Source organism: Mobula birostris, chromosome 3 (genome assembly GCF_030028105.1).
Source record: "Mobula birostris isolate sMobBir1 chromosome 3, sMobBir1.hap1, whole genome shotgun sequence".
Taxonomy (NCBI): domain Eukaryota; kingdom Metazoa; phylum Chordata; class Chondrichthyes; order Myliobatiformes; family Myliobatidae; genus Mobula; species Mobula birostris.
In genome coordinates, this window is record NC_092372.1 from 12,019,870 (window position 1) to 12,033,330 (window position 13,461).

Below are 13,461 nucleotides of genomic sequence, written 5' to 3' on the forward strand. Positions count from 1 at the left end.
AGAAAACCCTGCCATGAAATCTTCTTCTGGAGTTTCTGTAGCTCTGGGCTAGCAACCCCATCCCATAAAAGCCCAGAGCTACAGAAACTCCAAGAGAAGATCTCATCCCCACTAGTGGAAGGAAAGTCTGGCCCAATACAAGAGAGCTGCTATCAGTGACCTATAACCCAGTAGGGGTGAATGGGTAATATTGAGTAAATAATTAATAGTTGTGAAATTAGCATTAGGTGCTGCATGCATGATCTTGAATATAAAAAAGAGAAACAATTCCAAACAGAATGTTTTAGAGAAAAGAGTAAGATAAAAGAGAAAAAAACATTAGCTTCATTTGTCACATGTGTAGTGAACCATCAAAGCGTACAGTCAAATGTTTCATTTACGTCGAGTCAGATCAGCGAAGATTGTGTTTGAGGCAGCCCACAAGTTTCACTCTGATTCCGCTGCCAACGTAGCTTGCCCACAATGTACTAAACCTTTGGAATGTGGGAGGAAACCGGAGCACACAAAAGATCCCCGCGCGGTCACCGGGAGAATGTATAAACTCCTTACAGACAGTGGCAGGAATCAAAACCCAATGGTGATTGCTGGCAGTGTAAAGGGATTACACTAACTGTTACCATAAAACCATTAGACAGAGAAGCAGAATTAGGCCATTTGACACATCAAGTTTGTTCCAGCATTCCATCATGGCTGATTTATTATCCCACTCAACCCCATTCTCCTTTGACACCCTGTCCAATCAAGAACTTATCAATGTCCGCTTTAAATGTACCCGCTGACTTGGCCTCCACTGCCATCTGTATCCTGGCTAAAGAAATACTTCCTCATCTCTGTTCTAAATGAATACCCCTCATTCTGAGGCTGTGCTCGCTGGTCCTAGACCCCCCCTATTATGGGAATCATCCTCACCATATCCACTCTTATCGAGGCCTTTCAATATTCAATAGGCTTCAATGAGATCCCCCTTCATTCTTCTAAACTCCAGCAAGGACAGGTCCAGAGCCATCAAATGCTCTTCACACATTAACCCTTCCATTCCTGGAATCATTCTTGTGAACCTCCTCTGGACTGATAACGATCAGTAATAACAAGTTAATGATAACAAAACTCTGATTCTGAGTTACCAAAACAATCCAGACTTCAATTTATTGACTCATCTGAAGATCTGCAACAAGAAATACTCCCCACTATGCTGCTGACGTATCAGCCTATATTCAATTCAAACTCCTAATTTTTGCCTAAAATTCTCAACTTCCAGGTGCACACAAGTGAAAGCTGAGTTATATTGTCAGCTCGAGGAATTACTTTGAAGAGAGCAGAGGATCTCTTTCCAGTTCCCTGATCAATTTTCTTTTAATAGTAACCATAACCACCATCCAGGCCTTGCTGTCTTCTCGCTACTACCACTGGGGAGAAGGTACAGGAGTCTTAGGTTCCACACCACCAGATTCAGGAACAATTATTACCCTGCAACCATCAGATTCTGAACCCAGTGTGGGTAACTTCACTTGCTTCAACTCTGAACTGATTCCACAACCTGTGGACTGAACCTCTTCAACTCATGTTCTCAAAAGTGTTTACTTATTCATTTATTTGATTTATTATGTTTTTTGCACGTTTTCTTCTTTTGCACACTGGTTGTTTGTCAGTTGTTTCTGTGTGTAGTTTTTCATTGATTCTATTATATTTCTTTGTTCTGCAAGACAATCAATCTCAGAGTAGTATCTGGTGACATACATAATTTGACAATAAATTTACTTCAGATTTTAGAACTTTGAATAGTACTAGTTTCTCCCCTCTTGCCAATGAGTAACAGCAATTTTTTTATCAGTGACCATGATTTCATGGTGTTACTGAGATCTGCAAGCAAAGTAACATTATAAAGTACAAGAAATCAGAGTAAGAAATGAGGCAACGCAACCTACCACCTAGAAAATGCAAGATTGTAAATACACATAAACACACAATTTAATATTATTTTTGCTGAGTTGAATGTTCTCACCACTTAGCCAGATTTTCAATCTCCCTCCTATATGCTGATGCATCACCACTTTTGATTTGCCCAAGGATAGTGGTGTTGCTGGTAAACTTAAGTATGGCCCTGGAACTATGCTTAGCCTCATAGCCATAAGTATGAGCAGGGGACTAAGCATACAGTCTTGTGGTGCACCTGTGCTGACGGAGATTATGGAGGAGATGGTATTGCCAATTCAATCTGACAGGGGTCTGCAACTGGGGAAATTGAGGATCCACTTAAAGTTTACTGAGTAGTTTTGATAGTAAAGAAATGATAATAAAGAAATCTGAGCAGCCGTCAATGAAGAGAATCCTGACATCTGCATCTTCACTGTCCAGATGTCCCAGCATTGCATGAAGCTCTTATCAGATCAGAACCCAAAACCAAAATTTGTCCTAAATTAGGAAGGGGAACAAAGGCAGTGAAATCAATTTTGTTGGTGCAATCCGATCGGGACAGAGCCAAGTTTGAGGCAACAAGGAGCAAGTTGTCTCCGTAGTTCCATTTGGGAGGAATACAAGGAATTAAAATCTTCAAGTTACTCTGCACAGAGCTTGTGGGCATGAACAGGTGACACTGTAATGATTTTCACATATTGAACTGCAAATCCTTTATCCACCATTCAATCTATAAATGATTTTTTTTTTGTTTTTTTTGCATTGTGAAGTGATTGAATCCCTATGCAGAAGAAAACGAGGGTAAATGTCTTATCACTAAATCACTTTCCTTAGCGGCTGGTGAATTGAGAAGCATAGAATGTACACTCAGTGGTCACTTACTGGACACCACCTGTACCTAATAAAGTGACCACTGAGTGAATACTCATGATCTTCCGCTGCTGTAGCCAGAAGCTTCAAGGCTTGATGTGTTGTGCATTTTGCACACCACTGTTGCAACGTGTGGTTACTGTCACATTCCCGGCAGCTTGAACCAGTCTGGCCATTCTTCTCTGACCTCTCACATTAACAAGTCAGTTTTGCCCACAGATCTGCCACTCACTGGATGCTTTTTTGTTTTTTGCCCCATTCTCTGTACGCTCTTAGAGACTGTTGAGTGTGCAAATCCCAGGAGATCAGCAGTTTCTGAGATACTCAAACCACCTGATCTGGCACCAACAATCGATCCATGGTCAAAGTCACTTAGATCATATTTCTTCCTCATTCTGATGGTTAGTCCAACCAACAGCTGAACCTCTTGACCATGTCTGCATGCTTTTATGCATTGAGTTGCTGCCACATGATTGGTGATTAGATATTTGCATTAACGAGCAAGTGTACCTAATAAAGTGATCACTAAGTGCATTAGAACAGATCGTACAATATTATAGCAGTCAACGTCTTGATGGTTTACTGGGTTAATATACTGCTGTGTGTTGTTAATGTCTGTATAGAACAGGAGAAGTCTGACATTTCTGAGAATGAGTCAAAATCTCTTGATCTTATTCTGAGCTGCAGTTGGACCTTGCACTTGTCTGAAGGATATAGGTGACATAATTAACTGAAACGATCTCTGTTTCCAAAATCTACACTTGCATTTGGTGTTTATATCAACCATCTCAACCATCGGAATGGGAAGCATGGCAACGTAGTGGTTAGCACAACAGTTTACGGTACAGACAACCCGAGTTCAATTCCCGACACTGCCTATAAGGAGTCTGTACATTTTTCCCATGACCGTGTGGGTTTCCTCCAGGTGCTTTGGTTTCCTCCCACAGTTCAAAGACATACCGGTTGATAGGCTAATTGGTCAGTGTAAATTTTCCTCCGCTTAGGCTGGGATTAAATCAGGAAATTGTTGGGTGGTGCAGCTTGAAAGGCTGAAAGGGCCTATTCTGCACTGCATCTCAATTAAAAAAATTATTTTAAGACTCTAAATTCTGTTATAATATCTCTTATTTCCTCATAATGGCACTTCTTAAGTCCACACCATAGCCAACAGAATGGACAAGGTTCTGGAGATTTGTATTATACAGACCATAAGACTCCCAAGCTAAAGATACTTTTTCTCAACCTGTGGACAAATGTGTGTCAAAGCCTTGAGGAAGTAGATCAGAAACATTCTCTCTAAATATAACATTTTTAAAGTCAGTTCTTAAGGAATTTTTGCTTAAGAGTCATTTTAAACTGTATCCATGTCAGCCAGAGCTATAAAGGAGATATTTCCAAGACCACCTACTCTCCTCAAAGTAAAATAAGGTAAAACACATGTGTTAACCTCAGAGTGCTGAACCTGCAGTTTCCTATGTGAGAAAATCTTAACCTTGTATCAACTGAAGCTTTGGCTTGTTTCTCCCTGATTCCATGGAAAAAAAGACCACAGCATACAGAGTAAATTAAGAACTTCAGAAGTGGGGCTAAGAAAGAGATTGCAGAGTTGTCAGTCAAACAATATCATCTGTGGCATTTAGAAATTAATGTCTGCAACTTGCATCGCATTTTCAACTATTACAAAGTACATTCAGGTTAACAACTGTAGAAATGATTATGGATATACATTCTGTGGCCACTTTATCAAGTATCTCCCGTACCTAATAAGGTGGCTACGGAGTGTGTCTTCGTGGTCTTCTGACACTGTAGCACCTCCACTTCAAGGTTCAACATGTTGTGCATTCAGAGATGCTCTTCTACACATCATTGTGTAACGTGTGGTTATTTGAGTTGCTGTCGCCTTTCTGTCAGCTAGAACATGTCTGGCCATTCTCCTCTGACCTCTCACATTAACCCGGTGGTTTCTCCCACAGAGCTCCCACTCACTTGATTTTTTTTTTGTTATATTTTCACACCATTTTCTGTGAACTCTATAGACTGTTGTGCGTGAAAATCCCAGGAGATCAGCAGTTTCTGAGACACTCAAACCACCCCCGTCTGGCACCAAAAATCATTTTACGGTCAAAGACACTTAGATCATATTTCTTCCCCATTCTAATGTTTGGTCTCAATGACAACTGAACCTCTTGACCAGGTCTGTGTGCTTTTATGCATTGAATTGTTGCCACCTGATTAGCTGATTGGATATTGGCATTAACAAACAGGTGCACCTAATAACGTGGCCTCTGAGTGTATAATTTTATTCTATCAGCGTGCTTAACTAATTTTACTGCTCAATAGATCGATAAATCACAAGAGTGAATCTCAGATACAATTATTCAAACACAAAATATCACTCAAAGGTGGGCAGCCACATGCAACTTCCTAAAAATATTTTTTTGGAAGCTTTGCACATTTGCTATCTCAGGTGAATACACTACCACTATCTGGAAGATAGCCATTTAACTCATAGTTGTTGGCAGTAGTCTTTTCTCTCCTTAAGATTTTTCCCATCTACTCTGTAAATGCATGGCAGAGTTCTACACCACTCATCTTTTCAGTATCTTGCTATAGTATACGTATGCTTGAGAAATTGAACAGTACATTTCGTCAGGCAAGAGAGGCAGAAGAGATTGCATATGCTAGATTCTGCTATGACAAACAATCTGCTGGAGGAATGCAGCAGGTCGTGCAGCATCTGTGAGAAAAAATAACGGCAATTTTTAAAAAGGATTAAATATTAGCTTTATTTGTCATGTGCACTTTACGTCGAGGCACACAGTGAAATGCGTCCTATCTGTAGTAATGGATCAGTCATACAATAATGTGTAGGAGTCTGATTCTAAAACTGGATCAGGCTTGTATTTATGGTGCCTCTTATGAATTTGTATTTTAAAGTAAGATTTTGGTGAATCATGCATTTGTAAGTAATCAGATTTTTATTATTATTACTATCATTATTATTATTACAGACAGCAGTGGGAATTGAACCATGATCGTTGGTCGCTGGCACTGTGAAGCAATTACGCTAACTGCTACAAGCAGTTTTCCTTTCTCCCAAAACATCGACATCCATCTCATCAAGTAACATCATTGCTTGGGTGCACAATAGAGTATAATCATGCCCTTAGCAGATGAAAACATTCAATTTTCCAATAAGAAACTGATGACAAATTTCTCCTTGCTTGCCCAGGTACAATGACAATTTTAGCATTCCAGAACACTGTGTCAGGTGAGAGCAACCAATTCAACATAGATCAGAAATTCAAGGCCCTCCCTAGGAATGGGGCATGAACAAGACAATGCTTTAAATCCTCACAAAAGAACACAAACAAACCCGTCCCTATCTTCTGCCCTAGTGTAGCAAGTAGAACAGCGGTTTAAACAACCTCCTGTTTGTGATACTGCACTCATTGTAAAGGAGGTTGGAAGATGAAAACAAACAGAAGAAGAGGCATAATTTTAAAGTAATTTTACTCATTGGTTACGCATCAGCCTTTGTCTGTTCATCTATAGTTTCTCACTACAGGAAGTATGTGGAAGCTTATGAGAGGCTGCAGAGGAGATTTACCAGGATGCTGCCTCAATTAAAGAGCAGGCCTTATGAGTAAGCTAGCACTTTTTTCTTGCGGAGGGAGTGGGGGGGGGGGGGCAAAGGAAGATGAGAGATGATTTGACAGAAATGATCTGAAGCATAGATCAAGTGGACAACCAGAGACTTTTTCCCAGGGTGGAAATGGCTAATAAGGGGGACATAATATCATGGCAATTAGAGGAAAGTATAGGGGGAAATGTCAGAGATCTGCTTTTTACACAGAGCGTGGTGGGTGCATGAAACACCCTGCCAAGGGTGGAGGTGGAGGCAGATACACTATGGACATTAGATAGTCACATGGATGATAGAAAAATTGAGGGCTATGTGGGAAGGAATGGTTTGATTGACCTTCGAGTAGATTAAAAGGCTGGCACAACATTGTGGGCCAAAGGACCTGTACTGTGCTAAGCTGTTCTGTACTGTTTTGTACCATCAGTTTGCACAACATGTCACTCAGCGATTTGGGTTACATCTTTTTTTTTGCGTGACTGTATGCTTGCTTGCTATTCTGCATGTGCTGTGTACGTCTTGCACCTTGGCCCTGAAGGAACGCTATTTCCTCCGACTGTTTTTATCTCTGGTTGAATGATAATTAAACTGAACGTGAACTTCAATGTTTTATGTTTCATACAAGACAGTGACAATAAACCTGATTCTGATTTACCAGACTGCAGCAGACAACAAAACTGGAAATGTTACTTACTGACCTCACTAGGAGCAGCTTCATTTGGACTTACCTTTGATCGCATGCCTCTTCGCATGGCGATAAAATGGAGCTGGAAACAGAATGGAAAGAATTGTTTAATTTTTTTTTCTGCTGCATTTAATTTTCACGTGATGATTGGGGAATGAAGTCAAAATGAAGCCAATGGATCCCCCTCACAGAGATGTGGAATGAGTGGAAAGGTGTCCATGGTCATGTACTGGAGGACAACGCACTGCGTAACCCTAACATAAATGAAATAAATATCCAACAGGGTAAAGCAGCAACGGTTTGTTTAAAAAAAGAGGTAATCAAAGTAATGAAAAAATATTGTAAGAATTGCAGAGGTTATAAATTTATTTAGCAATACACCCTTTGCAGTCACACTGCCCCAGCAACCCCCAAAAAAAACCCAATTAACCCTAACCTAATCACAGGACATATCCCGCTTAGTGGCGCAATAATATCAGCGCCAGACTGCGGAGCGAAGGTTCCCAAGTTCAAATCCAGGTCGGGTTGAGCGTCGAGTCAGCAACTCGGCCTCGTAAAAACAAGAATAGCTTGCTACAGAAACACTGTCATGCCGGTGCCCCGATAACTCCACTGCTGAGTTAAGGGCTATTCTTCTTCTTAATCACAGGACAATTTACAATGACCAATTAACCTACCCAGTTCGTCTTGGACAGTGGGAGGAAACCAGAGTACCTGGGGAAAACCCATGCATTCCACAGGGAGGATATACAGATTCCTTTCGAAACAGCGCTGGAATTGAACTCCCACCCAACACCAGAATGCCCTGAGCTGTAATAGCACTGCACTAACTGCTACATTACCATGATGCCCAATCTATTATTGTTGCTGCAACAACAACCTAAAGAGCCTATGTTGACGTCAGGAAAGGGAAGGATGGCAAACTTGTTCCAGTTTACACTGGGGGAAATCAGCAGTAAAGTGAGCCATTGGCTTTAAGTTCCTAGACATTAACATATCACATAGATAATATGCTAATTCCCAAGAACATGTTATGCTATGCTATGATATGTCAACATATAACATAACACGTTGTTATGATATGTTAATGCCCAGCAGCTTGATGTTCCTGGCCAATAACATATCACATAGATGCAATCACGAAGAAAGTCAAGGAGGTTTGGTTGGTCACTGAGCACGCTAACAAATATCTGTGGTCATACTGTTGACATATTCTGACTGATCAGTGATTTGAATGTGCAGGAAGATGCAGAGAGCAATGGATTCAGCCCAGTACATCAGAGGCACATTCTCCCGACCATCAGTAATATCTCAACAAGAAACATCTATCATCAGCAGAGTCCTGCCAAAGGGTCTCAGCCCCAAATGTTGACTGTACATTTTTCCATAGATGCTGCCTGGCCTGATAGTCCCTCCAGCAGTATTTTGCGTGTGTTGCTCGGATTTCCAGCCTCTGCGGATTTTCTCATTTGTGATTTAATCTATCATCAAAGATCCCCACCTTCTAAACAGCTACAGAAGCCTGAAGTTCCACATTACCTATTTCGAGAATAGCTACTTCCCTTCAACCATTTGGCCCTTGAACTAACAGACACAACACTAATCTCTACCTTAATATCACAATACGATCACTACAATGGGCATCGTGTGTTTTTGTTCTAATTATGCTCTTTCTTGTAAAGATTATGCATGATTGACCTTTGTGCTTTTTTGCTCTCTCTGAATGATGCCAAGTGCCTGTGACACTGCTGTAAGCTTTTTTATTGAACCAGTGCATACATGCACTAGTACAAATGACAATAAACTCGAATTTGGCATTAAAATTAAAACAGAAAATGATGTAAACATTGAACAAGTCAGGTACAGCTCCTGTGGAAAATGTGTTAATGTTTCAAACATGAGATCCTTTGTCAGAAAACCCCAGTGAGGGGTCACTGATCTGAAATGGATAAAATCATTTCTCTTTTCACAGATTTTATCAGAACTGCTGAGTCTCTCCAGCATGTTCTGTAGCCAAAACTAATTATTGTTGTTGTCTGGTTCTGGCTGTGGGCAAACCAATTTTGGCAGTTCAACCACTACTGCATCTGACTAATCAAAATATATTTTACCCATATACTTAGTTCAGCACATGCTCTTACCTTCAAAGTATGCAGATATTTGTTCAACTACAATGCAGATATAAGAGTAGGTACAATCTACTCTCATGTACAATGGTGAGCGTTCTAACAGGTTGCATCACAATTCAGTATGCAGGGGTCACTGCACAGGATCGTAAAAAGCTGCACAGATTTGTAAACTTAGCAGGCTCCATCATGGACACTAGCCTGCCCAGCAGTGAGGACACTCTCAAAGGCTGATGCCTCAAAGTGGCGGCAGCCTTCATTAAAGACCCCACCACCCAGGACATGCCCACTTCTCCTGCTACCATCAATGAGGAAGTAGAGTAGCCCGAGGGCACACACACAATGTTTCTGAACCAGTTTCTTCCCTTCCACCATCAGATCTATGAATGGACAGTGAACCCATGAACACTGTTGGTCTTCACTGCCTCAAAGTGTATAAGAATGAGGGTCGATCTCATAGAAATAATCAAATTTATGAGGGATACAGATAAGGTGAATACATGTAGACATTTTCCCCTCAGACTGAATGAGGCTAGGACCAGCGGTCATTGGTTTAGGATGAAAAATAAAATATTTATGGGTAATCAGAGGGGGAAACTAATTAACTCAAAAACTGGTGAGAGTGTGGAACGAGATGCCAGCAGAGTGGGCGAAGTGGATTGAACTGAAAGACTTACAAGAAGTTTGGATAGCTACATGGATGGAAGAAGCTCCACTGTACCAGAATCTTAATGCACAACACTGGCCTTTACAACATGGAAACAGATTCAATCAAAAACTCTGCACAGAATAAAGGAGGTGAACTTCACCCTTAAATAAAAAAAATACTTAAAAGAAAATCAGGCACCCCTTTAAAAAAAAGCATGTTTAATAATTACATTTCTCCAAACAGCTGATTTCTTTCTGGATTTAAATTCCATTACAATGCACCTTAACTCTGGGTGACTGGGAAAAATTAAGAGTGACTAGGTTACACATCTGGGATATAAATCAGGAGTGCTGCATATGTGCAGGGCCCTCATAATGGTCAGGGGTCCCTCCCAGCCATCTCAAGAGGTACCGTAGCAATAACACAAGGACTGATGAACTGATGGGAAAGAGCTTCTTCCCCAGGCCATGAGACTACTGAACTCCCAGGTCTCATCACGTATGAAGCACAGTACTGTTATTCAGTTTATTTTTTAAATTGTATGGTAAATGCACCTTATTATTTGTTAATTTATTTGTGGTAATATTACTTTATGTGTTGTGTGTGCACCCTGGCCTGGAGGAATGTTGTTTTTGCCAGTATACATGTCCAGGGTTGAATGACAATAAAGTTGAACTGGAAGAAGCAGCAAACTTGTGACTGAAGACACCAAAACAAAAATTTAAAGACAACCCATGGACAAAAGAGTAACCAGTCCGTGCTAGAGTGTTGTGAAATTGACCTCTATTACCAGCTACATTTCATATTTAATCACAAACTGGAAGATATCTAGAAACACATTAATACACAAGTACATGCAGTAGGAACTTCACCAAGTCAGCTGCCAAGACTTTAACCTTTTTTAAAATCAAAAATACGCTTAATATAAATTCAAATCACTACAGTACAATCACGTTACGAGCAAAATCATGACTAACACAGACTAGGGGGCACCACTTTAGCACAATACTATTACAGCCCCGCTGTTCTCTCTAAGCAAGTTTGTACATTCCTTCTCATGTGCACCTAGGTTCCTCCCACAGTCCAAAGACATACGGTTAGTCGTCGTAAGTTGTCCTTTATTAGGCTAGGGTTAATTTGCTGGGCTGCTGGACAGTGACGCTCGGTGGGCCTGAAGGGCCTGTTTCATGCTGTATTTCTCAAATAAGAAAATAAACTAACACATTCCCATCCTCATTGAGGATCGTATTTAACCCCCGTGGTGCCTAACGGTGTCGCAATACCTCTATATTACCCACCTTTTTCCACAGCTACCCGAGCAGGGACATACCCCCGGTACATTACCAGGCAAAACCTTCCGCTGCCTGTCACCAAGACCCACAGATAAACTATCTTAACCAAACCTAGCAGCAAGTTAACTAGGACATCCTCCTTCCTCCCTGCACCTCACTGTACTGGATGACCAACGATGAGAGGGTGGGGCTAAAACGTGAGCGCATAGCCGTCCACAGTTGACATAGACTTGTGACTCCATTTACACCGACTACTTTTAAGAAAACAGTCTATCGCTGATGACAACATACATACGTTACTAGATATTTTTAAAATCTATTCTGTCAGGTTGAGTTTAAGATTAACTTCATTGTCACCAAAGCTCAGGACCGTAATCTTCTTACCTGCCTCAGTTTCCTCTTCCTGCCGCAGTCTTTTAGGAAGACAAGTTTGGTGTCAGCAGAAAACTGATTTACTGCATGTTGCCTTCTACTTTCTCTGACCTTGATCGCACCCTTGCTGGCACTTCATAGTTTTTGTACTTGTAAAAAAGGGCCAGCACTATGAAATTAGCACTGTGATTCCTTCTTGTACAGAAATGCTGCCGCAGTCTTAAAATGGTTAATGTTTCGTTAACATGACTATACCTCAATCTATGTAAAACTGTATTCGAGATGTAAATTGCTTCTGCTTTGCTACGAAACTTCAAACAGGCAAACGTTATGAAAAGTAAATGACAGTGTCACTGCAAACAAATCAAAACGGGGCATAATGCAGACTTAGGAACTCTTCTCACTTCCCTTTTATGAAAATGAGAACTGCTGGGGAAGTTATAATTCTGTTGAAAGGATCTGGTAAACCACCATAATAATGTGTCACATTACAGCACAATCTTCATTTTGCTACATCACAAAGTGTTGTTACAATGAGAACTTGAAACACTACTTTTGTTATGGAATCTCATCATGCAGTCTATTATAAAGTTGTTAAATTATACACTTAGGATTTCAAGTTCTGCATTACAACAAACTGTACTGAATAATTCAAAGATACAATAAACAAACTGCTTTTAAGTAAGCAATGTTAATCAAGCAAGCAGTAATTTCATGCTGCAGGAAATTAGCAAGCAGTAATTACTCAGGGTGTCAAAGGTTACAGGGAGAAGGCAGGAAAATGGGGTTGAGCAGGATAATAAATCAGCCATGATAGAATGGCAGAAGCTGAATGGCCTGATTCTAATCAAATGTCTTATAGGATTTTTTTATTCCCTCAGCTGTGTTTGGTCCCTATGATTATAGCTCACCTATACCCCATGTTCATTTCTTCACCTTGGTCTTCAACATCATTATGTGCCATGTCATATCATGTGGGTGATTATGCTCTTTCTATGACCATGATTGTTCTTGGCCATTTTTTTCTAAAGAAGTGGTTTGTCATTGCCTTCTTGTGGGCAGTGTCTTTACAAGGTGGGTGACCCCAGCCATTATCAGTACTCCTCAGAGATTGTCTGCCTGGTGTCAGAGGTCGCATAACCAGGACGTGACATACACCACCTGCGCCCGTTGCTTCACGTGACCCTGATCAGAGGGATAAGCAGATGCTACACCTTGCCCAAGGGTGACCTGCAGGCGAGCATGGGGAAAGAGTGCCTCACACCTCCTTTGGTAGAGACATACCTCTACCCTGCCACCCTACCTTTGCTCTATCTCGCTGATCTAGAGTGTACAGGACTTACAGAAGCCAGAAGACTCACATTCAAAGTTTAAGAACAGCTTCTTCCCCTTCAGCTTCACTATCAGAGTTCTGAATGGATAATGAACCCATGAACACTACTGCACTATTTTTCCTCTCTTTCTGCACTACTTATTAAAAAAATTAATATATATATATCATTGTAATTTATAGATTTTCTATGTATTGCACTGTACCACTGCCACAAAACAACAAGCCTCATGATATATGTCAGTATAATAAACACAAGATTCTGCAGATGCTGGAAATCCAGAGCAACACACACAAAATGCTGGAGGAACTCAGCAGGTCAGGCAGCATCTACGGAGAGGAATTAACAGTTGACATTTTAGACTGAGAACCATCATCAGGACTGTTTACTCCTCTCCACAGATGATGCCTGACTTACTGATTTCATTTTCTGTGCGTCAGGGATAATTAATCTGATTCTGATTCTGCCTTTAAATGATGAAATTCTATTATCCTTAAACATTTTAATTGGCCTAGATTCCAAATCTAAACTAGAATCTCTCTCTACATTAAAACATTTCCTCATCTCAAAAAAATCAGA

The 13,461-nt window shown here is 40.7% G+C and overlaps 1 protein-coding gene across 13 annotated transcripts in view; it reads right to left on the reverse strand.

Moving 5' to 3' along the window:
* LOC140194896 (transcription factor 4-like) overlaps positions 1 to 13,461 on the reverse strand; it is a 681,375-nt gene that overhangs the window by 316,641 nt on the left and 351,273 nt on the right. For 9 of the 13 annotated variants that reach the window (XM_072252222.1, XM_072252219.1, XM_072252225.1 and 6 more), the window contains one exon: positions 7,156 to 7,194. The exons of 2 other annotated variants lie outside the window; for them this stretch is intronic. In XM_072252222.1, coding sequence (XP_072108323.1) covers positions 7,156 to 7,194 — 39 coding nt within the window. Of the gene's footprint in view, positions 1 to 7,155; positions 7,195 to 11,185; positions 11,273 to 11,563; positions 11,672 to 13,461 lie in introns of those variants that run through there. 2 more of the 13 variants (XM_072252228.1, XM_072252227.1) reach the window with 2 other exon arrangements.